The 24376-nt window shown below is 43.2% G+C and overlaps 3 protein-coding genes across 3 annotated transcripts; 1 reads left to right on the plus strand and 2 right to left on the minus strand.

The window, feature by feature from the left end:
- Nucleotides 1-1894: 1894 nt before the first annotated feature.
- LOC139454051 (neuroguidin-like) lies at nt 1895-18564 on the minus strand. Its single transcript, XM_071235539.1, has 13 exons — nt 18529-18564; nt 17422-17550; nt 16366-16503; nt 15618-15702; nt 15148-15200; nt 7830-7926; nt 6621-6745; nt 5749-5804; nt 4973-5021; nt 4609-4710; nt 3297-3323; nt 2803-2824; nt 1895-1996 (listed from the first exon to the last, which is right to left on the minus strand). The coding sequence occupies exons 1-13, from the start codon at nt 18538-18540 to the stop codon at nt 1968-1970; spliced, it is 924 nt and encodes a 307-aa protein (XP_071091640.1). The 5' UTR covers nt 18541-18564; the 3' UTR covers nt 1895-1967.
- LOC139454050 (uncharacterized) lies at nt 12581-14099 on the minus strand. The gene has a single exon (XM_071235538.1). It carries the CDS (start codon nt 14097-14099, stop codon nt 12603-12605), a length of 1497 nt encoding a protein of 498 aa, XP_071091639.1. The 3' UTR covers nt 12581-12602.
- A 165-nt stretch (nt 18565-18729) lies between the features above and the next one.
- Nucleotides 18730-22656, plus strand: LOC139446332 (ER membrane protein complex subunit 4-like). Its single transcript, XM_071227680.1, has 5 exons — nt 18730-18836; nt 19708-19825; nt 20027-20180; nt 22004-22161; nt 22551-22656. Exons 1-5 carry the CDS (start codon nt 18784-18786, stop codon nt 22584-22586), a joined length of 519 nt encoding a protein of 172 aa, XP_071083781.1. The 5' UTR covers nt 18730-18783; the 3' UTR covers nt 22587-22656.
- Nucleotides 22657-24376: the final 1720 nt, after the last annotated feature.

The following is a 24376-nucleotide window of genomic DNA, read 5'->3' on the forward strand; positions in this document are numbered from 1 at the left end:
ATCTGGGAGGAAAGACGAAGTGATGCAGGTCTAAGACGTTTACCACTTTGGTGAAACCCACGAGCACGGGTATGGTGCTGACAAACCTAATCGGGGCGGACCGGATTCGAACCCACAATCAAAGGATTCTGGCTGCCCAAGGGATGCAACTCTGCACAGCGAATCGCCGCGCCTTCGACTGGGCCACCCGTGCCCCCTAACCCCCTTTGGAGGATACAGCCAGTAAAAAACTGGACATTATAAAGTGGTATATAGGTAGATCTAATACTTGTCTATAGATGTAAACACATTTGATGATACATCTGTGTGTTAAAGTTGATTTTGACATACCTGGCCAAGTCGGGCCCAACATAAGCCAAACACATCTGATAGAGACTATGTTGAGAATGGAGAGGGAAAGGGCTTCACTTTGAGCACCTTGTTTTCTTAAGTTATGTTAGAATACAAGTGAGTGAGTATGGTTTTACCCCATGTTTTAGCAATATCACAGTAGTGGGGACACCAGAAATGGGCTTCATAAACTTTGTATCTATGTGACGCATGAAGATCCAGGATAGAATTGGTATTCAGCAACACAATCTTGTCCTAAGAGGCGATCAGGTGGTCAGGCTTGCTGGCTTAGTTGATGCATGTCATATGAGCATATCCCAATTGCACAGATTGATGCTCATGATGTCAATCTCAGGACTGTCTAGTCCAGACTTGATTATTTACGGACCACCATCATACAGCTGGAATATTAATGAGTGCAACGTTAAACAACAAACAATCAAACAAAAAAATAATGAGTGTTTGTTGTTTACCGCAAACAACAAACAAATTGTATCCATGTGGGGGAATAGAACCTGGGCATTTGGCGTGACGAGCGAATGCTTTAACCACTAGCCTACACCCTCTGCCTCTTTGGGTATGAAGGGGGCACAGGTGGCCCAGTTGTCTAAGGCGCTGCGATTCGCTGTGAAGAGTTGCCTCCCTTGGGCACGCCAGGAACCTGTGATTGAGGGTTCGAATCCAGATTCATCCCGATTATGTTTCTAGGTTTGTCAGCACCATACCCGTGCTCGTAGGTTTCACCGAAGTGGTAAACGTCTGAGGCATGCACCACTTCAGGTTTTCCTCCCACATTAAGCTGATACACAGTGATATAACTGGAATACTGTTGAAAGCAGCGTTAAACCCAACTCATGCACTCACTCACACACTCTTGGGGTATAAGTAGGGAAAGTAGGCGTGACACGTGTCATGTAAGTGAGCAAGGGGTCTCCCATAAAGTCTGTATCATTTCTGCCATGACAGGGCTGTCTGTTGTAACTGGAACCCTAGAGACTACATGTTAACTTTTCTGCCACAGCTAGAAACATACTCTTGGAAATATGCTAAGCAGCGCCCTTTCTTTCTTTGCACATCTCAAACGTCCTATCTACATTGACACTGATGTGCCAAAGCAACCTGGCTGTGAGTGGGTAGGGATGTTGGGCCACTTTGGCCACTATGCCAGCCATATCCTGAGACCAGAAGCGTGCCTCACTTTGTACCCACGTGGAGAATCAAACCAAGGCTGTAGGCATGACGAGTGAATGCTTTAACCACTTGATTACCTGGCTAAGGCCATCGCCGAGAGGGTGCCTGGACGTTCTTCAAGAACAAATAGCAAACTGAAATGTCATAAAATAAATCTGAGAAAGCGACAGACGGAACTATTCCCGGTTATCTCACAATGATTAACATTTTGGGTATGGAGTAATGTCCATTAATGTCAGTATTCAATAAGCCTTATCATCCTGAGACCTGGGTTTCCCTCTGGTGACTCCACCTGAATATGCATACTACATTTATTTGTTTTCTGAATCTATTCTACATATGTAAAATTCAGTTCCGAGGTTCGAAGGATGTAGTGATGACAACAAACGGACATTGTGTTTATGTGTTTAATATACAAATCACAGTCACAGCGGAAACTCTGAGGTTCAGTGGCGCCGCTGCCTCTTCTTGGAGCCTGGAATAAACAGAAGGACTTTCTACAGAGACGGATTTACAATGATGATTGGTTAAACTTTATACACCAGACAATCATGCTCACACAAACACTTATACATAGTTATTCTTTCCCAAGGAAATATTGGGGGCATAGGTGACCTAAGTCGCTGCAATTCAAGTGCAGACTTGTAGCACCAGGCCTTGCCGGTAGTGGGGTCAAGTCCCACATAAGTTCTGATTATGATACTTTGTCAGCACCATACCCATACAGAAGGGTTCCACATAGGGGTAAATGACTAAGATAATATTAACATCTTTCCTCCAACTTTGCTTGTTTGATTACTTTTTTGTTGTTTAATTCAGCACAATATTACAGCTATATGACTGCAGTTTGTAAAGATTGCCATCATGAGCATCAGTTGGGATACGATAACATGCATCAACCAAGACAGTGAGCCTAACCACCTGATCCTGTTAGTCGCCGCTTACGACAAGCATGAAGACCTATTTTAACCCGGATCTTCATGGGTCACCTCCTCCAACATTAGACTAGCCATCACATATCCGCATCTGAAGTTCAAAGTGGTGTTAAGCTGCTCGCTCACTCACTTTCTCACTCTTCTGAATTATCTCACTGTCCCTATATATAACCAACAGGGCCCCGTTCAACAAAGCCATCGTAGTGCTCAGCTGTCGAGGTCTTTGTTAAGGTATGGGAGTTGCGCTGGTCTTAGCACTAAGATCGTTTTGTGAAACAGGGCCCAGTATCCTATAAAACATCATGATGTGTTGACTAAGATACTGAAAGCTTTGCTGTACGGTTACCTTTCTGCTTTCCCTTTTTACCCTGAAACAAAATACAACAAGTATTAGTAAAGCAATGCCTGTATACAATTGACATTTCATTTTCAATGATTGATCAAGATATTATTTTACACATCCAAGCAGTAGTTTTAGTCCTCTGCTCATGGTGTCAAGTAAGAGTGAGTAAGTTGGGTTTAATGCCGCTTTTAACAGTATTCCAGTCATATCACGGCGTGTCAGCTTAATGTGGGAGGAAAGCCGGAAGTGATGCAGGTCCCATACGTTTACCACTTCGGTGAAACTCACGAGCATGGGTATGGTACTGACAAACCTAGAAACATAATCGGGGCGAACCCGGGATTCGAACCAACGATCATAGATTTCTGGCGTGCCCAAGGGACGCAACTCTGCACAGCAAATCGCGGCGCCTTAGATGACTCAGCCAGCCCTGCCCCTGTGTCAAGTAAGAACTCATCTCACATCCACCCTTGTTTTTGCAGTGCTGTGCTACTTACCATAGAACCTTTCCTTTTCTTGCCACCCTACAAGAGAAATGTGAATACATGTAATGATATAAATATTACAGACAGACCTTACTATCTCAAGCTACCGGTAAATATATAAAAAAACTTCCTCAGATAAATCAGACAGACACCATTCAACATCACTTCCTTTCTACTTCAACATGTAGCATAAATTCAAGGTCATCTTCATACATGTTTTACTGATCATATTTCTTGCATTTGGAACACGCAACACACTTGGTCACTTGTTCACAATTACATGTCTAGTTATGTTTTATATCAAATTTCATATTTTTATTGACCAAGTTTGTTATACCTGTTTATTCACCTGATTTCGCTGAAAGGATATGATGTGGGTTTTTTATAATACTTGATAAATCTTTTTTTACACTATGAATCATAAACAACTTCTATTCTAATCTTTTTTTAAACTCTGAAATGTGCAACACAGATCGTGTTAGGTACGCAGAGCATGTATACTGTTTTGTTGGTGATCTACCCCCTACGACTTGACCTTGGTTAAACTGCTGTCTATCTATAACGCTCATCAATTATTTGGACCCGGAAGGTAGCGTTGTAGCAAGGGATCACTGTACTTGCAACAGATACAAAGTACTTATTTTCATACATTGGTGTTCTCACACAACTCCGAGATCTGCTGTATCATTCATTAGTTCCGAACTAATGTCAGCTATTTCTTTAGAAATGAAACGACTTGATCATATTCCTAAATAACTGGTAGACATGTAGAAAGGATTATCATATTATGTAGCTAAAGAAATTTGTTCAGAAAAAGCTACACATTTTTTATATTTCAAATGGAAATTAATTGTTTATCATTTCCATTCCCAACACAATTATATATCAGAAATTAACTACCAATACTGGAATAACCCTACCCCCTTTTAAAATCAGTGTCATCCAGTTTTTTGCAGATGACTGCAGATCTCTTTCACAAAATGTTAAATTTGAAGATTTTAAAAATGTTTGTTTGTTTGTTTATCATATTTCATTTAAATCAGAGCTAAAACAACTTTTATGGATGTTTGGCTCATCATCACTTATCATGGTGTCCATATCATGTCTATATAGCCACTCCATATTCCTTTTACTCTTGACAGCTTTGTAAGTATTCCCATGTTCAAATGTGCTCAAAGTTCATCAAAAAGTCTTGATAACATTTCATATTGTTACTGTTACCATGTATGAAGAATTCCTTCACGGGCAATGACGTTTTATTTGATGTAATTCTATTCCAAATATGGTGCATGCCACTTTGTACTGTTTGACTCAAGTTCCTTACCTGGGTTGACTTTCGTCCCTCACCCCCAGCCAGGGCGCTAATGTCGTCGAAGTCTGTGAGCCGATTCAATGTCGACATTGTCTGTACACTCTTCATGGCCGCCTGGAGAAAATAACAGCCAGTTATACAGACATCATCTACATAAACCACATGTTTAGTCTGCCTTACATTTTGAAAAGGAATAAGAAAGTAAACTTTATTCATTTACTTTATGGCATGTGTAGCAATAACTTCCCACAGAATCTCACACACAAGCATAATTTGAAAGCATCCTGGGTATTTATCACCATATTTCATCAGAATGTGAATGTAGAAAAACTGCAGTACAAAGTAACGTCCAATAAGTTCTGTAACATATACATACCTTCTCCTTCTTTGTCATTGGTAACCTCAAGAAATTAGCTTCCTCGTACCTGAAAAAGACACACAAAATAACATAACAAAATATAAAAATAATGCTTAAAAATTAACTCAATTATAGGAAGGTTAGTGAATTTTGTCACCGAGCCTGAGCAGCATATTCCTATGTAGTGTTCCTATAGTATTGATCCACTAATCATGCCAATAAAATACAAAATCCATCATGTCATCACATCGTCTTAACAAAGAGTAGTGGATGTAAAGTCCTCATCGGAACATGTAGAAACTAAAACAATACTCTTACTTCTCAGACCATCCAACACAGCTAGATGCATACCATAAAGATTTTATTTCTGTTTTAGACAAGAAAATCAGATTCCACACTTGTAAGTCACAGTTTTATCATAAAAAACAGGCTTCCATGGGAGATATGACTTGGGTGAGATCATCCTAGGAGATATCACTAAGATGAAATTGCATCACAATGCTTTGCAGACCAAGACACTCGTTATTACTGTTTACAAACTGAATAAGTTGAAAAACAGATTTTGGATGACAAATAGAATCTCACCCTTGTGTCTTTAGATATCAAATATGTATCAACACAAGTTAATAAAAGTTTAAAACTCCAAGGCTTGCCGATATCAAAAGACACAAGGGCGTCAAAAAGATTGTAACTTGCCTGCACCATCTTCATGAAAAAAAATTCTGCAGACCCAGTTGATTAATCAATCCTTTTTCAAAATTTCTGCTAGAGGACAATTACTGCATGCTACTTACTCAAGCCTTTCCTTTGCCTTCTTGTTTTCCGACATTCTGTGTAGGTCTGTAGACTCCTGAAATCAACAACCAATCAAAAGCACTTAGTGCCATGTTTCACTTTTGAAATACATTGTGAAACAGATTGCAGCCTTCCCAGTTCATCTCCAGCACACACCGAGATGACAGGCAAAGCTGGCAACATGGTTCATTCATTCCTTGTGTCTAGTAAATATGTTAAAGTAGTCAGATGCATACAGAACAACAAAACAATCTCTAAAACTCAGTATCAGTATGCAGTAAACTACATTTATAACGAACATTTATAACAAGCTGTTTCTTGTCCCGTCCATTTTGAGTAAATATGTTGTACATATGCTTATAACGAACTATGGTTATAACAAATTAAAATTAGTGGTCCCCTTGGTTGGTTGGTTTGTTGTTTAACGCCGCACTCAGCAATATTCCAGCTATATGACGGCTGTCTGTAAATAATCGAGTCTGAACCAGACAATCCAGTGATTAATATCATGAGCATCGATCCACGCAATTGGGAGTGGTCCCTTCGAGTTCGTTATAACCGTAGTTTAGTAAATGTCTACTGACAATCTTGAGATCCCTTAACATTCTAGTTCCCATGAAGACCTGAAACTTTTTAAAGATATTCATCCGAGGAATGGGCAAGAAGTATCCTACATATCTTCATGTTGTCCCAAATATTAAATTCCTATCAAAGGCTTCGTTCTGGTTTTCATTTCTCATTAGGATCATAGTGTATGTCCACGGCCAATGATAAAGTATAGAGTTATGACTGCAATAGATTTGTGAACAGGGCTTTGGACTTAATGCATTAATACATGATGTTACTCTTAATTTCAAAATGAATACACTACCTTCACTTCCTCTGGCCCATCATAATACTGGTCCTTAAGGTCCCGCAGCATATTGCTACTGAGTGCTCTCTTCATGGCTCGCTCTGTCTGGCGCTGTTGTCGATCTAGGGCGGTCTCGTCTCCAGCTGTAACAAGCCAGACATCATAAAGATGATTCAGCAAAAAGAGGAAAGTCATTACAAGGGCTGCAAGTTGATTTAAATACCTACCATCAGAGTTCTGTTTGTACTGATGCAACAATCGTAAGTTATGGGAGTGAGGTGAGGTGAGGTGAAATTGGGTTTAATATTGTGTCCAAGATTATTGCACTTATTTAGTGATGTGCATGTACGTGTATGTGTTTGTGTGGCTGCTAGTCCTAGTACAGACTGATGCCAATTCATAGTGCTAGCCCACTGAGATACCATGCCACAGTTTAACATGAATACCCCACTCAGACACAGTATAATGACTCCGAGCCGACCTTGTTTTAGCCCCTTAATGCCGAGCGCCAGACAGGGTAACAACAAGTACCATCTTTTAACGTTTTTTGGTATGACGCGGCCGGGGATCGAACCCCAGACCTTCCGCTCTCAGGGCGGCTGCTCTTCCACTAGACCCCGGAGGCAGTCTAGTTATGGGAGTGATCACTGCTGAAGAACAACAGGTGCCCTGTGAAAAGGCATTCTGTTGACCCCAATACCTTGGATTGATTGATTGTGTGTTGTTTTTACACCATACTCAGCAATTATTCAATAATAGTCTTGGTTCTCAGGCACCGCACACATCATCATAAAGTCTGCTGCACGCTTTGCTTTTATTTCCATTTTAAAAAAAATATCTTTAAATATTCGGTGTCTTGAACACACAACCCTGGCAGTTAAATGCTACAATACTTAAGAACAACATGATTTTCCTGAAATTATTGTTAACTACATTGGGTTACATACCAGCTTGAACAACCAAAAACACCTCCTGTCCGTACAATAATTCAAAAGCCATTGCCTGAGAACCAATTCTATTATTTTTTTAAGCCTTAGGGGTACAAGAACTAGTTGGGGTGTTTTCATTTCCAAAATGTAAATATTCCGAATATCTTATTTTTTAATACTCTTGCTTTGATTAAAAGAACAACGTCAATATTAACCAGGACAACCTTATAATACCGTGTAGTAAGCAGATGAAATCCTACCATCATGATCATTATTCAATTAATTGATTAAAACTCACTGTAGTGAACAGGTGCCAGTTTGGGTGCAACGTAAGCCTTGGATTTGCTAGACTTGTCCTCGTCTGCTGAGTCACTTTCTGACTGTCCTTCATCAAGCTGGGAACAAGGAATGATGGAGTGTGAGTGAGTGAGTGAGTTGGGTTTAACGCCGCTTTTAACAGTTTTCCAGTTATATCAGGCATATCAGCTTAATGTGGGCGGAAAGCGGAAAGTGATGCAGGTCTCAGACGTATACAACTTTGGTGAAACCCACGAGCACGGGTATGGTGCTGACAAACCTAGAAACATAATCGGCGCGAACCAGGATTCGAACCCACAATCATAGGTTTCTGGCGTGTCCAAGGGACGCAACTCTGCACAGCGAATCGCGGCGCCATAGACGACTGGGCCGCCTGTGCCCCAAGGAATGATGGACATGTATGCAACAAATACCACTGTGAATGATGTTTTGTGTCACATCCAGCAATATTCAAACTACACCATGGCAGCTTGCAAGTAATCAAGAATAGGCCATGCAATACATTGGTTGACCCATGAGCAACAATCTATGCCATCGAGCCATGATGACAATCAGCCTAGTCACAGATATCAGCCACCCAATCCTCACTGTAGCCAGCTCTAACCTTTAGTACAGGGTTCTGTTCTGCCCCTTAACCCCTAAGGGTTTCAGTTTTGTTTGTTTGTTGTTTATCGCAGCACTCAGCAATATTCCAGCTGTATGACGATAGTCTATAAATAATCGAGTCTGGACCAGACAATCCAGTGACTGATATCATGAGCATCGATCCATCGATTGGGATTTGTAGAATTTTCCCATTCGGAATATTCTATAAGTAATACGTTACCACTGTTATACCGAGGCTGTTGTCTCCCACAACTGCTGCTATAGCGAAATCTACCACAGAGATCTCAATTACCTCATGCAGCACGTGCGTAGCCACCTAGCTGCCATGTGACACCCTTCACTCTTGTCTCCTGCGAGAGCAAGTGCTCGGGGGACGGACGGGCGGGCAGCAGCCCAGTGGTAACGTATTACTTATAGAATATTCCGAATAGGAAAATTCTACAAATTACATTAAGTAATACGTTACCACTGTTATACCGAGGCTGACTACCACAGTAGGCGGTGGGGAGCACCTACAACCCGAATCCTGACTGCTAGCGTTCCTTCCGACCAGCGGAAGTAAACACCAAGGCGGAAGCACTCGATGCGCATGCACCTAGCTAGGCGTTACCCTATAGGAATACCAAAGCACTGTCAAGCGCATACCGTAAGGCTCAATCGTCATTGCCAAAACGATTGGTGACTCCAAACGGCCCCACTGGATAGGTATTTCATCGCCGCAGCGGATGAGAACACTGTATCCGCGTGAGCTTAATCTTAGATCAGGTTAAACAGTCGAAAAGAGGGAAATTAATTTCCTTCAGACCGTATATCCCAGAGCAAGCCTACTTAAAGTATGCATTAGGCGCGTGACCTAATTCCAGTATTCGTAAGCATGTATCACAAGGTTGGAATACACGACAGACAATTAAATGAATAATTGTCAAAATACAAATAAGGATAAAACACACAAAAAGCCGCCTCACCTGTGGTGAGAGTGCGCTGGTTTGCAGGACCCCCACTCCTGTACCCACGGCGTGGGAACATTGGAGACGACCCAGATTGACCACCGTGCAAGGACTGACGACTGCGGAGTTTGGAATTGCGCTGGACACACCCCCTAGATGACCGCTTGTGCCGCGATCAGCGGCCCAAGACGGTGCACCCCCTCCACGTCTTCATCAGAAACCTTTCTGAGGTAATGATTGGCAAAAACCGAGTCAGAACGCCAGTAACAACCTCGTAATATTCTGTGAACAGAGATATTCGAGTGTAGGGCAAATGTTGCCGCTAGCGCCCTGATCTCGTGCAGGTTTGACCCCGCTACCGGTAACCCCCGAGACCGGTACGCCAGATTGATGACAGAACGAAGCCACAACGCAATCGAGTTGCGAGTTATGTCAACCGTGCGATTAGGGTTACACGATATGAACAGACGGTCACGCCCTTGTCTACGTTCATTCGAAGCCTTAAGATAATACTTAAGGGCCCTAACCGGACACAGCGCTCTGTCCTCAGTATCAGCAGGATGTAAGATTTCTTTGAGGGATCTTACAGTGAATTCTCTCTCCGTTTGCCCGACTCTCTGATTCTTGGCGACGAAGCCCATGAGCAGGCCCAGGCGGACCGCTCCTTCGTCACCCCTATCGAATCGTACCTTGGCGACACCGAGTGCATGAATTTCGGATACACGTGCCGCCGTGGCAAAGGAGAGGAGAAATGCTGTTTTCAAAGTCACATGCCGGAACGAAGCACTATGCAAGGGTTCATACGGAGCTTCCGTAAGTGATTGCAACACTAGGGAAAGATCCCAGGCCGGTGCCCGAAGGCGGCCCTTCTTAAGATCGTGCTGTTTGAAACCCTTGATAATACCCCGTATCACCGGCTCTTTGGAGAGACTGGTACCCATAGCAACGTCCCGTACCGTAGCAACGGACGAAACATAGTTGGCAATGGAACCCCCGGAGAGTTTCCGGGTCTCTCACAAGTGAGACATGAAACGAGCAATATCCTGCACAGATACCTTATCTGGCGAATGAATGTGATGTTTACAACACCACTTCGTGAAAATAACCCAACGTGCATTATACACCTTCTGGGTAGAATCACGATGCATACTAACGTATGCCCGAGACGCCCGGCGAGAAAAACCTTTACTCCTCAGAAGCTCGGTGACAACATCCACGCGTGCAGATTGAACTGCCCTGCGTTTGGATGAAGCTGACGGGTGTGAGGGTGGATCAAGAGATCCGGTCTCACAGGCAGTGGGAGTGGCGACTGCGTGACCTGGGTCAGCAAGTCGGGGTACCACGATCTGTTCGGCCACATGGGCGCGATCAGTAACATTCGACAGCGAACTCCTCGAAGCCGGCTTAGAATGTGTGGTATCAACGCTGTCGGCGGGTAAGCATAAGCGTCCAAGCCCGTCCAGTCTAACGCGAGAGCATCGTGATCGATGGCCCTCGGGTCCGGGACTGGTGATACAAACAACGGGAGTTGATTGTTGAACCGTGTTGCGAACAGGTCGACCATCGGACGACCCAAACGTTCGCACAGCCACTGAAACACTACTGGGTTCAGCATCCACTCTGTGGGGCTCGGATCCTGAGGCCTCGATAGAGCATCGGCCAGTACGTTCCGCACACCTGGGATGTGACGGGCGCGTATCTGGCACGGGACACTGTCCACCAGAGCGTAAAACTCGAATGTGAGATCGAGTAGCGAGTGACTGTGGGTTCCCCCCAGTTTGTTCACATAGGACACTACCGTCGTGTTGATGGTCGCCAGCATGAGCCGGGCGTCGACGAGACGATGCTTCCAGTGATTGACTGCGTTGATCACTGCCTTGAACTCGAGACAATTGATGTGAAGACCTAGTTCGTCTACGCACCACAGCCCCGAGCTCACCTCCCCCTCTAGATGGGCGCCCCAGCCCACTAGAGAGGCGTCTGTATACAGGTTCAACGTGGCCCGGTAGGGCCGCATAGAGACTCCTGATAAGACATTGTAAGGGAGCGTCCACCACTCCAGATGCGGTCGGAGCCGATCCGGGAGGGCGACGGTCGCACTGTTCACCTCCGTTGCTAACAACTGGATTAAAAAACGTTGCAGCGGGCGGAGTTGGAGACGACCCCGTTCGTTGCAGTCCTGGGCTGATACAAGTAGCCCTAACAGCTGTTCCCAAAAGTGAACAGTCTGTTGCACCGCTAAGACTTTGGCAATCATCGCCTGAATTTTGTGCCACCGGTCTGGGGGGACAAATAGGCGATGGGACACCGTGTTGAACCGACCTCCGATGAACTGCAAGTTCTGAGAAGGGGTTAACTCGCTCTTGGGGAGATTGACAATCCACCCCAATTGCTCCAAGAGCCGACGTGCGAAAACGAGATGGCGTGACAGGGTGTCCGTCATTCGATTTGCTACTAGCGAGTCGTCCAGGTACGCGAAGTACCGGACACCCCTCCGGTGGAGGAACCCCACTATGGGGGTGGTTAACCGGGTGAACAGCCAGGGAGCGGATGAAAGACCGAATGGGAGTACAACCCACTCGTAGTGCCTGCCTTGAAAGACAAACCTGAGATACTTGCGATGATCCGAGTGAATCGGAACATGCAGATAAGCATCCTTCAGGTCGATCGAAGCTAGCCAGTCGGCCGGCATGATCAGTGCTTTCAGGTCCGTCAAGCTCAACATTCTGAACTTGGGCGGCTTGCGCAGGTAGAACTCGTTGAACGATTTCAAGTTGTGAATCATTCTGAGTTCGGCACTGTCCTTCTTGGGAACGAGAAATATCCTGGAGTAAAACCCCGGTGTTATTTCTGGTAGAGCTAACTCCCGAACTGCCCTCTTCTCCACCAACCTGCCGATGGCATCGGCGAGGAAGGGAAGATCGGTTTCCGAATAGAAACCTGCCGACGGGGCAACGGTGAGCGGCGGATTCGCTTTGAGATCGAGCCGATAGCCGTACCAAATCGTGTTGACCACCCACGGGTCGTCGAACACTTGTTCCCAATTCTCCCAATAAGTCTGGAGTCTGGCTCCCACTGGGGACAGAGAGGGGGGCCGGACGGGCTGCGGCAGGCGCAACTGTCCAGGGCCAACTGACTCGGGTTCGCCTACGGGCCAACCGAAGTTGGCGCTGTCGGCATACGAACCCCTCCAATGAGAGTCACCTGGAGGGGCCCTTGCCGTCCTTAGACGACTTGGGCTTCCCCCAGTTCCCCTTCTTCCCGCGAAAGGGCTGCTGAGAACCCTTACCGGAGCCCTCAGAGCGGGGCTTCTTCCCGGAGGAAGAAGGACCCGACCCCTTAGGCCTGCCGGACGCAGCATCCTGGGGCGCGCTCCGCTTCGGAGCGGCACCCAGGCGCCTATGCAAGGACCCCACAAGATCCAGTGTGTGCCGAGAGGCATCGGCAGACACAGCGGCCTGTTGTTCCTTCAGAACCCCAGGGATCTTGTTATTAAACAGGGTCCGAGCAGACCAAGGCTGCGAAAGGAGCACCTCCTGATTGGCAGCGTCCAACCCTGAAGCAGCCAGATACGACTGGCGCCGAAGAAAATGGCACGTGCCGGAAACAAAGGCCGAAGCCCCGGCAACGTACTCCAGGGAAGCATTCAAACCGAGCAAGCAGTTGTAAATGCGCTGGTCTCGGTCCGTAGGAGAACCTTCGACCAGACTGGCCGCTGCAGCCAGGTATGTGTCTCCGTGAGACAATGCCAGCATGGAGTGTCGAGCAAGGGTGTCCAGCTGTTGCAAGGTACCTTGTGGTACCGTGGCAACCGGTGGGGCACGGACCCCCAAACGCTCCACATGGGCTTCCGCAGAAGGACCAGCCTCGGGAAAGGCAAGGTCATGTACTGGGAAAGACCCTTTTCTCCACGACGGGGGAGGTAACGGGAGACCCCGACCGGAGGCAGCCGTGAAGGCCTTCTCCAAAGAAGGCTTAATCCCGCGCAGCAAGGTTGATGCCGGGAAAGCCTTGTCGGACGTCTCGTCGTATACCTCGGAGGAACCCACGGAACCGTGGATTCCCCGCGGTATCGGCAGGGGCTTTGGCATGTCCTCGAAGAGGTCATACACCATGGCCACGCGGTCCTTAACCGATAGCGGAAGCAACGGTTCGGGGGAAGGACCGGTAACCACGGCAGCCGCCGCCGTACCGGTGGACCCCGCGTCCGAACCCGCGGCCACCGAAGAGGCCGGGGACGGAACAGCCAGCGGCCTATCTTGCGATAAGGCCGCCAGCTTGGAGTCCACAAGTTTCGACAACAATGCGGCGACGGAATCCCCAGACAGCCCGAGGGCCGCAAGGGGATCCGCCGCAGCCGAGGAGGTGGTACCCGCACGGGGACCCCGACCGGACGAACCGGCCACCACAGGGGTGGAGACGGACTGTACGTACAGCCGGTACCGCTCAAACTCCGCAGGCCCCAGACCTTCGCACAGGGTGCACCGGGTGTCCCCGCAAGGAACCCTGCACCGCGGGCAACGATCGTGGGGATCCCGGGACGACAAAAACTTTCTGCACACCCCACAACTCCGAGGAGCAGGGGTAGAGGGGGTGGATACTGGGGACATATCCATGTCAGACATTGATTGTTTGCTATAAACAAAGAACAAAACATGGTTACAACGCACGCACCACAATGATTCACAAACGAGCATTTTCACAAGAAAATATACGAGCAATGTGAACATATAACATACACATATAACTTTTATTAAAGAAATAAGTTATGTTAACCCCAAAAACATACAAGAACAGGGGAAACGTAAAACACAACGTGCATACGCGAACCCCGCAAGTATATAGAAAAAAGGGCGGGAAAAAATTTCCGTTTGGCGGGAAAATTATAACCAAGCGTAGCTACCGCAACGCCCCATAAAAGCACAGTTTATTAGAGAATAAACTATAATAAATATCACCAAATCTTCAGGAACGCTTCAGCAGGAGAAAACACGTCTTGCTTAGCAGACGAAAGAGACAAGAGTGAAGGGTGTCACATGGCAGCTAGGTGGCTACGCACGTGCTGCATGAGGTAATTGAGATCTCTGTGGTAGATTTCGCTATAGCAGCAGTTGTGGGAGACAACAGCCTCGGTATAACAGTGGTAACGTATTACTTAATGTAATATCATGACATGCATCAACCAAGTCAGTGAGCCTGACCACCCGTACCCATTAGTTGCCTCTTACCCAGGATTTTGGTTGAGGGAACTGTTCTTTCAACAGATACAGACAGTGCTATGATGGGAAGATGCTCCAGGTTAAAATTAAGTCTCTTCTGTAATATATCCTAGATATGAGCACAATGTACTTTCTGGTATCGAAGTACCAATACATTGTAATACAGTCACATGTATTGTGATACATACAAATGACTTAATTTTGACAAACCCAACCCAATTATTCATATTTCTTGTGAAAATGTATCATTAATCATAGTGCTCCTGAATGATGGTCATATCTCATTTATTAGACATCCAGTTCTCAGAGTGAGGTAGGGGGTTAATAAGGACAATACCCACAGCTGTGATGGACAAGATAGCAACCTCCTCAACACTAGAACAACTACAACCCCTGCAGGATGCTGAGGCCATCTACATGGATGACACTTTCCCCATGAGTCCCAAGTCATGGGAGATTACTGGAACACCTGTCGTTACAGGTACACATCTAGATACAACATCAAGCACCTGCCATTCATGCTCACCTTGCTCACGAGGTTGTGTGGGTTGGCTTTAAATCTGAGGGGATCATTTGCATCTGAAAAATCAAACAGAAAGAATAACAAGATGCACACATTATGCATATTCTATAAAGATGTTTTGTCTGACTTATTTGGTATCACAAAATAAAATTCAGTTAAATTTTGTGAAATTTGTAAATTTTCTAATAAATTGTATATTTATATACTTATCTATCTCACACTATGCATTCTTCTTATTCTCACCCAAACACATCCCATACATCACCAAATCACCACTGTGATCATGGTTCACGCACCACTGAAATCCTAAAGCGACACGACCCCAGCGACCTGTGTTTTTTTAAGCTGGAAACTTTGTTCTAGAACGTTTCCACACCAAGATCATAGAATAAGAAAAAATGCATAGTGTGAGATAGGATAAGTTTAAAAATTCAAACTTTAATAAATCATCTTTTCTATGATTTCTGTCTGACCTGATGCTCCTGTTGTTGCTGTTTTGATAAGTTTATCCACCTGATACTTCAACTTCTGATCAATGGGTCTCATCTTCTCCAGTACCTGTCAGCAGATAGGAATGCAACTCACAAATTCAATATTTCAAAACAACAGCATATTCAAAATGAAATTTCTAGGCATCAATTACTTGACGTAATCCAATCTGAAAAACCATTTGTAAAAAAAACATGATCTTCATCTCTTAAGTTAGAATTTGGAGAGTTTGTTTACCCCAGCAAGTAAACAGTTTCATTCTTGCTCTCAGTAATTTTAAGAACATTAGGGTCATAACTAATAACCATGTTAACAATTCACTGAACGGTCACGGTAATCTGTGCCACGATATGAGTATGTCATGAGATGAGGTGAAATGGGGTTTAACGTTGCGTTCAAGATTATTGCACTTATAATGGGAAGTGCATGCATGTTTGTGTGTGGCTGCTTGTATAAGTCACAACTAATGTAGGTTTTATAGTACTAGCCTACTGAGATACCATGCCACATTTTAACCCGGATACCCACTTAGACACACTGATACTGACTCCGAGCCAACCAGTCCATATTTTATCCCCTTGACGTTGAGTGCCAGGTAGGGTAACATATTTTAACATCATTTGGAATGACTCAGGCAGGGATCGAACAACCGACCTTCTTCTCGCCAGGCAGACAATCTATCCACTAGACCATGGAGATGGAAGATTCTACTTGAAATGACTTATGTCTCACCGTTCTGATCTCCACAAGCCTCTCTATGCTGGTATCCCTTTCTATTGACTGTCCTGATGTCTTCTTCAGCAGCACGAAGGTCAGGTTTGTGAGGTAACTCAGTAACATCTGGTACTTCACTTCCAGGAAGCTCACCCCCTGAAAATCAGAGTGCACATAATTTCTGCATTATATTTAAACATGTTTAAAAGTTTGAAAATTTCGTTCTGGAACTGTTAAATCACCTCTCACTTATCATGAGTATATATTTGATTCAAGGGATAGACATAGGGTTTAAAAAAGAACAGACGCACAATCAAATAAGGAGTGGAGAGAGTGGGTTTGGTATTACGCCACTTAAAGCAAAATTCCTGCAATATTTCTTCAGGCGCACCAAGATTGGGCTTCACACATTGTAACCATGGCAATCAAACCTGGGCTATAGGCATGAGTGAGCTCTTTAACCACCTGACTAGCCCACTGCTCAAGGGTGGTGAAAGATAAGTACAGAAGCATCAATAAAGACAATATTATCAATATGTCCGGAATGAGGACCCTTGGCAGAAATAAGGTGGTGAAATGTTAATAATTTTGCTGATGTACCATATTCGTCGTAATAAGCGCCCATGGTGATATTTGCTTGTGATATATTAGCTAGTGAAAAATCCAAATGAGTACCCTTCTGACTGATCAATGAACACAACACTTATTTATTCGTGTATAAGATGCACTCGTGTGTTATATGCACCCTTAATTACGGGCAATTAAATTCTGGACAAATATGTATGTCGTGTACAATACACGCGGACGTTTCTTTTGTATCATTTCAGGCTGTCAGTATAAGCCACGAAATTTACGATCTTTCAACTCTTTCACCAAAATTATATTTTAATAATTTTGTGAGCACCCTAGGCGCTTATTACGTAGAATACGATAATATGATTTCCATGAAGCGTTTCACTCTTCCACTCTGTGTCATTACCACGTTGATTATGTTACGTAAAGATGAGGAATTGTTAGATGAAAGCTTGCGTAATTCTGTATGTGTACACACTGTATAACCTATAAAGTACTCACTTTTGAAGTGTCAAACTCTCCGTCTTTAACCCTCTGGAGTAATGCAGAGACATGTTGTACAGCATCCCCAGCCTTCACCTTGATGTCCTTCAACAGTGCCAGGGCAGCTGGAAGGTCCCGCTCCACTATCTGATCAGGTCACAAATACAATAGGTTAATTGTTGGGATTACTATTTCACTTGAACGTATGCAGTCTTGCACTTGTATGTATTGACAAGAGTTGTCTCACAATCATTAAGTAAACTACACAAGATTGAGTGCCAGTATTTTGTCACTAATAACCTTCTAGGATCACACTCCGATGAATATCTACCTTCTTTGATGACACACATTAATGAAGACATTGCCATTCAGATGCTCTATTCTAAAAAAAAAGTTAATGTGTTTAAGTTGTTAAAATTCTGGCCCCAAAGAGTGCTCAAATGTCTTGCATAGCTGAATGGATCACCATGGATCACAGTGATTTTCACCACAGATTTTGCCAAATGACAATCACATATAATAATGCTTCATTGACTTAGCCTGGTTGTGAATGTGTGTGCCATTTTCAGCAAACAAGTAACTGTCAATGCAAGCTTCCAGCATTGCATATCACCAGTGTAAATAGTAACACACCTACTACCCATAATCACATTTTACAATTTCAAAAGACAAGTGGTTGGTTAACTTCTTTCAGTGGCATTTAGAAGTTGGTGTGATGAAGAAAGACAAGTTCTGTGGATGAACAAGTTGTTCATCCATAGAACTTGTCTTTCTTCAAGTGGTTGGTTATTACTCATAACAATATAAGAACAGAAATGTAAAAGCAGTCCTATCAAAAACTGTTTTGTGGGTGAGTTGGATTTGACGTCGCTTTGAACAGTATTACAGTCACATCACGACGTGTCATTCTGTGACAATTGAATTAATGCAAATTAAAATGTATGAGCTAGGGAACCGGCAGTGATGCAGGTATTTGACAGCCGTATGCCAATAAATCACTGTATGGCATGCAAGATGAATTCAGCATTTTATTGCTTTGTACAGAATTTCCTTAACATCAACTAATGCATCTTTAGTGACAAGAAATATGTGTTATTATTCTAAACATATGTAAACTACACGCACGTGTTCTTCCATCTTGGTTTCAGCGCCCCCTGGCGGGATTCCCTAAGGGAGTACTTATTGCAGCAAACGCACACGCAATTTTATACCTTAGCGTGCAAATTTTGAACGACATTGTATATGTATTCATGTTATAAAAAGGACAGTAACATTACTATGGTAGTACTATGATGTATTATTTCGATAACGAGCATCATATAAAAGTACTACCTCCTTCGTTTTTCAACACAATACATTCTCAATTATAGGCAGAACAAAATGGCTACTCGGAAAAGGCACAAGTGGGCAATCGACTTTTTAGGTGGTGGAAAGTGAGTTGTTCTTTATAATTGAAGGCACAAATGTGTAGAATTAGTAGGTGTAACTCTGAGGTAGCTTCCAAGGTCGAGCGGGTAATTTCTCAATTTGATTTCCATTTAGCAGAAGATATTTTACATATCTAGGCCAACTGTGCAAGTCCGAAATTTTGGGATCTCCGATTTTATGTCATCAATTTTTTAGTAACATCCGAGGCAGCAGAAGTCTAGTTTCGTTTGAAATGATAGATAAGATATTCACTTTATCTCCTCCATTATCTTGATAAATAATCAAAGCTTCAACGCGAGGATCTGCAGCTGGATCATCTGAACTGAACATGCTGAATGTTCTGGAAAAAATCATTCTATTCACAATATGTCATGATGTAGGCTACTTCACAAGCATAAGGATCATACACTGTACAAACAACCTGTTAATATGCTTAAGGGTCCTGGGAGAGGTGCATTTTACCGGGCACACATTTTTTAGATTTCAATTAGCGTCGCGTGGAGGATTGATATATAATATTGAGTTAATCTAGGTTACCAACACCCTACCAAGGGACCATGTGCGTTATCACAAATAATTAGTGTTCGTTTACCAAGTCATCAGCACCTGATGGTTTACCTTTATGGGTTGCGCAGTAGCCAATGACAATTGTACAGAGTTCCCTCGAATTGCATTGGATTAATTTGTAAAAGGTGATAGCTAACCCATACGTTACCCTACCTCACATAATAATGGAAAATTTCTACCGGTCCTTATGATAGACCCTATATTAACTATTGAGCAGGTTGGCAAGGACTATAGGACTGGTGCCAATTTCTAACTCTGATTTTCTTAATTGGATTATGTGTCGGGTAATATATGTGCTTCATATTTCAGGTCACGAAGTGATCGGGCACTTGTCCAGTTCACAGAACTGCAACCCCCTGTTGGTTATGTGGACACAGTTAGTGTCAGTGAAAAGGCAAAGGATGCCGACCCAAAGCTCATTGTAAAGGTATCAATTGCCTTGATTTGTTGTTCTGTGTTGAAAATGTTGAAAGCTAATGTAATATACACCTTACTTTGATAACTGATTTAGTCAGTGTATAGACACAAGTGTTAATAATTACCAAAATTAATTTGAAAACAGTGGTATGGATATATTTTGAATGCAAGCATTTTGTTTTGATTGAACATAAATCCTTATTTTTTTCAGAGATCTTGGGACATAGCCCTTGGTCCAATAAAACAGGTCCCAATGAACATGTTTATCATGTGGATGGCTGGGAATTCCATCTCCATCTTCCCCATCATGATGGTGGGCATGATGTTCTTCAGGCCGATACAGACACTCTTTGGGATACAGAACAGTAAGTGTATTGTGGATTAACTCTTGTGTAACATGGTGTAAAGTACTGGTGGATAGAGCATCGGCCTGAAGAGTGGAACGTCAATGGTTCAATCTCCTGGCTGCATTATACCAAAATATTTTTAAAAAAGATGTACTTGCTACCCTGCCTGGCACTTGACATTAAGGGGATAAAACAAGTACCAGTACTGGTCATCTTGGTGTCCGTACACTGTATCAGAGTGGGGTACTCATGTTAAACAGCAGGATGGTATTTACTCAATGGGCTAGAACTATAAAAAACGGCATAAATCCGTAGTTGTATAAGCAGCCATATGCACACATGTACATGCCCATTGTTTCATACCGTATTTGACGTAATAAGCGCCCCTCTCTAATAAGAACCCACGGCGATATTTGCTAATATATTGGCTAGTGAACATTCCCAATTAGCAAGCTTCGTGTGTTATATGCACCCTTAATTACGGGAAATTAAATTCTGGAAAAAATATATCTGGCGTGTCTAATACGCACTGACTTTTCTTTAGTATCATTTCAGGCTCTCAGCCTAAACCACAAATTTACGATCTTTCAACTCTTTCACCAAAATTATATTCTAATAAGAGCCCCCTCTTTCTAATTTTGAGAGTGCCGTGGGCGCTTATTACGTCGAATACGGTAAGTGTAATCTTGGAATGTGATGTTAAACCCCATTTCACTTCACCTTACCTGTAAACTACAGATAGTTGAGCTGGTCTAACATGCTTGAATGCCCAGTTTCAGCATGCTCATCTAGGCCTTGACATAAGGTTCTGATTAAAACAAATGAAAATGCTACACAAGACAGTGTGACTCTTCCGCTTGCAATACCTTAGTGCCTATTGCTAAGCAGGACATGGGTGGCCCAGTCATCTAAGGCGCTGCGATTTTCTGTGCAGAGTTGTGTCTCTTGGGCACGCCAGAAACCTATGATTGTGGGTTCGAATCCTGTATCGAAGATGTATCATATTGGGACCACACCATCGAGATATGCTGCATTCTGACCATACCATTAAGACATTTGATATTGGGACCATACCTTTGAGACACGTTGCACTCTGACCATACCATTAACAGGATTAAGACATCTGATATCGGGACCATACCACCGAGACACACTGCATTCTGACCATAACATTAAGACATTTCATATTGGGACCATACCATTGAGACACCCTGCATTCTGACCATAACATTAAGACATTTCATATCGGGACCATACCATTGAGACACGCTGCATTCTGACCATAACATTAAGACATTTCATATTGGGACCATACCATTGAGGGAACATACCATTGAGAGACCCTGCATTCTGACCATAACATTAAGACATTTCATATCGGGACCATACCATTGAGACACGCTGCATTCTGACCATAACACTAAGACATTTCATATCGGGAACATATCATCGAGACACGCTGCATTCTGACCATAACATTAAGACATTTCATATCGGGACCATACCATTGAGACACCCTGCATTCTGACCATAACATTAAGACATTTCATATCGGGACCATACCATTGAGACACGCTGCATTCTGACCATAACATTAAGACATTTCATATCGGGACCATACCATCGAGACACGCTGCATTCTGACCATAACATTAAGACATCTCATATTGGGACCATACCATCGAGACACGCTGCATTCTGACCATACCATTAAGACATGTTTATCAGGACCATACCATCGAGACACATCTATGATCGTACTGTCGAGACAAATCATGACAAAATGTAAGCTTACAGCCCTGTGTTGTGCATAGGTTTCTCATGTTGCATTGTCCTTCCAGCATTTAAGATGATCGAGGGTGACCAGGCAGCATTCCAGAAGTTTGTGTACCTGCTGGGGAACCTCCTGTGCCTGGCCATGGCTATATACAAATGTCAAGTGATGGGGCTACTGCCATCCCATGCTTCAGACTGGCTTGCATTTGTCCAACCTCAGGAGGTAAACAGCAGTTGCATTTTATTGCCTTGTTTTGATGAGAACACTCTATTCCTTTATAACATATCTTTTCTTGAGATGAGGTAAAGCATTTGTCTGCATTTTTAGATCTTGTTATGAGACATGCAAGATGGTAGGTAGTTAATATTTGAGTTAAAACGGAATATTGAGATTCAAAAGAGTTGCGTTTTTATCTCTTTATTTTGATGAGAACATTTCTGTTCCTCAATAGACAATTGTTCTTAACATGCTTAAGATTAGGTAAAGTTTATGTCAATCCTATCATTGTCATCCTTTGTAAGATGTTGGACAGTTAATGATTCAAGTTATAAGGGAAAACAAGAAGGGAAATGTGTAAAATATTTGGCATAAATATAAGTTCTTTTTTTCAGAGAATGGAATGGTCTGGCGGTGGAGTGATGATGTGAATGTCCTGATGAATCTATCTATATACCTATGTACCTGTCTTGTCAATAAATGTAACATGTGTTGTCAAAAGGGTTTTGTACTTTGACTGCATCTGAACAAGATGGAGAATGCTTGGTCAGCATTTTGTACCTTAATTTTGTATGCATTTATCTGCCTCTCTCAAATTGAAGTCAACTGATCTTGATTTGGGCAGAATATGTCCTGAGGACTTAAACTTAAAGGGGGATTGGTAGGTCACAATGGCTGTTAAGTATGAAACATACTTCCATGGGTTACCATGGCAAGTCAGCTCTCACTGTGACCTATGTGCCATCATTTCCTGAAGGTGGGGAAGTCTCCACACATTATCATCCCCAGCCACAAAGTGGGAGGGGGATACAGAACTGGGTGTTGTCCGTCCGTCTATCCATCCATCCATCCATCCATCCGTATCATTTCTTTTGAAGAGCATAACACAGAGACCGTTTAATATTTTATTATGTAACTTTGCATATGTATCAAACACATGCTGAACTGGTGCCTTTTGATGTTTTCATATTTCTAAAGAAACGATTCTTTGTTTCCTTGTTTAACTTAGTGCATAGTGTCTGCAATGGAGACCTGTTTTAAGGTAAAATGAGTTCCTTGCTACATGTATATTTACTTCTACTGTCCCCCGCCGTGATATTGCTGGAATAATTGCTAAAAGCAGTGTAAAACCATATTCACTCACATGTATATTTACAGAGTTAAAGCCCTTACCTCATACTTTTCAACATTCACTTCATATTTTTCACTACTATATGAACCAACAGAATTCTATTGGGCCCCATGGCGGGGGATAGTGATGGCATTGTTTTCTTGTTGATCACTGATTTGTTTGGATTGGACTGTCCAAATTTTTCTGTAACTATCTGACTAGTGCGAATTTCACTAGTACTTTAAGTCAAAAGGTTTGTTTGCTGTCAAGGGAAGATCTCAAAACTAATGACCAAGTAAACAACTTCTTGCTAAATTACGTTCCCCAATGAACAGAGGAAGAAATCAATCTACTGGTCTTTGTGTGTTGAATGCCACCAGAGCCAGACTTATTTGTTTGTTTGTTGTTTAACGCCGCTCTCAGCAATATTCCAGTTATATGACGGCAGCGGTCTGTAAATAATCGAGTCTGGACCAGACAATCCAGTAATTGACATCACGAGCATTGATCCATGCAATTGGAATGTGATTGCCTCAACCAAGTCAGCAAAGCCTGACCACCCAATCCCGTTATTTGCCTCTTACGACTAGCATTGTCACCTTTTAACGCAAGCATGGGTTGCTGAAGACCTATTCTAACCCCGATCTTCACGGGTGTCTAGACTTGTAATCATGGTAATCACATGATACTGTGAACTCTTAAACATACATCAACAAGGCTGTTGTTGACCACAGAAATAACTGCTGTCAATCTCATTAAAATCAGATATTTTAGTCCAATAACAATAACTCTCTGCATCAAGATCTGACGAAGGATGTGTGGGTTTTTGAGCCAATCAGGGGTCAGCCTCCAAACACAATTTTTCTTCATTTCTCTCCCACTCAATTCAGAAATTCCAATCTTTGCAAATGAAAACTGCCACAGAAAACAAATATTCCATCCTTAGTACACCCTTTTGGATGTAGATGCCATGGCACTCGATGACAGGAAGAATAAAATATCCACAACATAATGGTGTGGCTTTACTTTTTTTAAATTGCCTCTCGCCGATTATGTTCTTTTTTATAGATTCTGCATACCAAGAATTAAGAAACCTTGGCTTATCAGAAC

The sequence above is a fragment of the Haliotis cracherodii genome, unplaced genomic scaffold (assembly GCF_022045235.1).
Source record: "Haliotis cracherodii isolate W230 unplaced genomic scaffold, xgHalCrac1.p SCAF_10, whole genome shotgun sequence".
In the NCBI taxonomy this organism is placed as follows: Eukaryota; Metazoa; Mollusca; class Gastropoda; order Lepetellida; family Haliotidae; genus Haliotis; species Haliotis cracherodii.

Bases quoted from the DNA above. Each gene is read 5' to 3' on its own strand.
- LOC139454050 (XM_071235538.1), bottom strand. From the start codon at position 14,099: ATGCTCGTTTGTGAATCATTGTGGTGCGTGCGTTGTAACCATGTTTTG.
- LOC139446332 (XM_071227680.1), top strand. From the start codon at position 18,784: ATGGCTACTCGGAAAAGGCACAAGTGGGCAATCGACTTTTTAGGTGGT. The intron at 18,837-19,707 runs GTGAGTTGTTCT...TTCATATTTCAG, and splicing joins GACTTTTTAGGTGGTGGAAA to GTCACGAAGTGATCGGGCAC. The intron at 19,826-20,026 runs GTATCAATTGCC...TATTTTTTTCAG, and splicing joins ACCCAAAGCTCATTGTAAAG to AGATCTTGGGACATAGCCCT.
- LOC139454051 (XM_071235539.1), bottom strand. The intron at 5,022-5,748 runs GTAAGTAGCATG...TGTCTTTTTCAG, and splicing joins AAGGCAAAGGAAAGGCTTGA to GTACGAGGAAGCTAATTTCT. The intron at 2,825-3,296 runs GTAAGTAGCACA...ATTTTGTTTCAG, and splicing joins AGAAAAGGAAAGGTTCTATG to GGTAAAAAGGGAAAGCAGAA.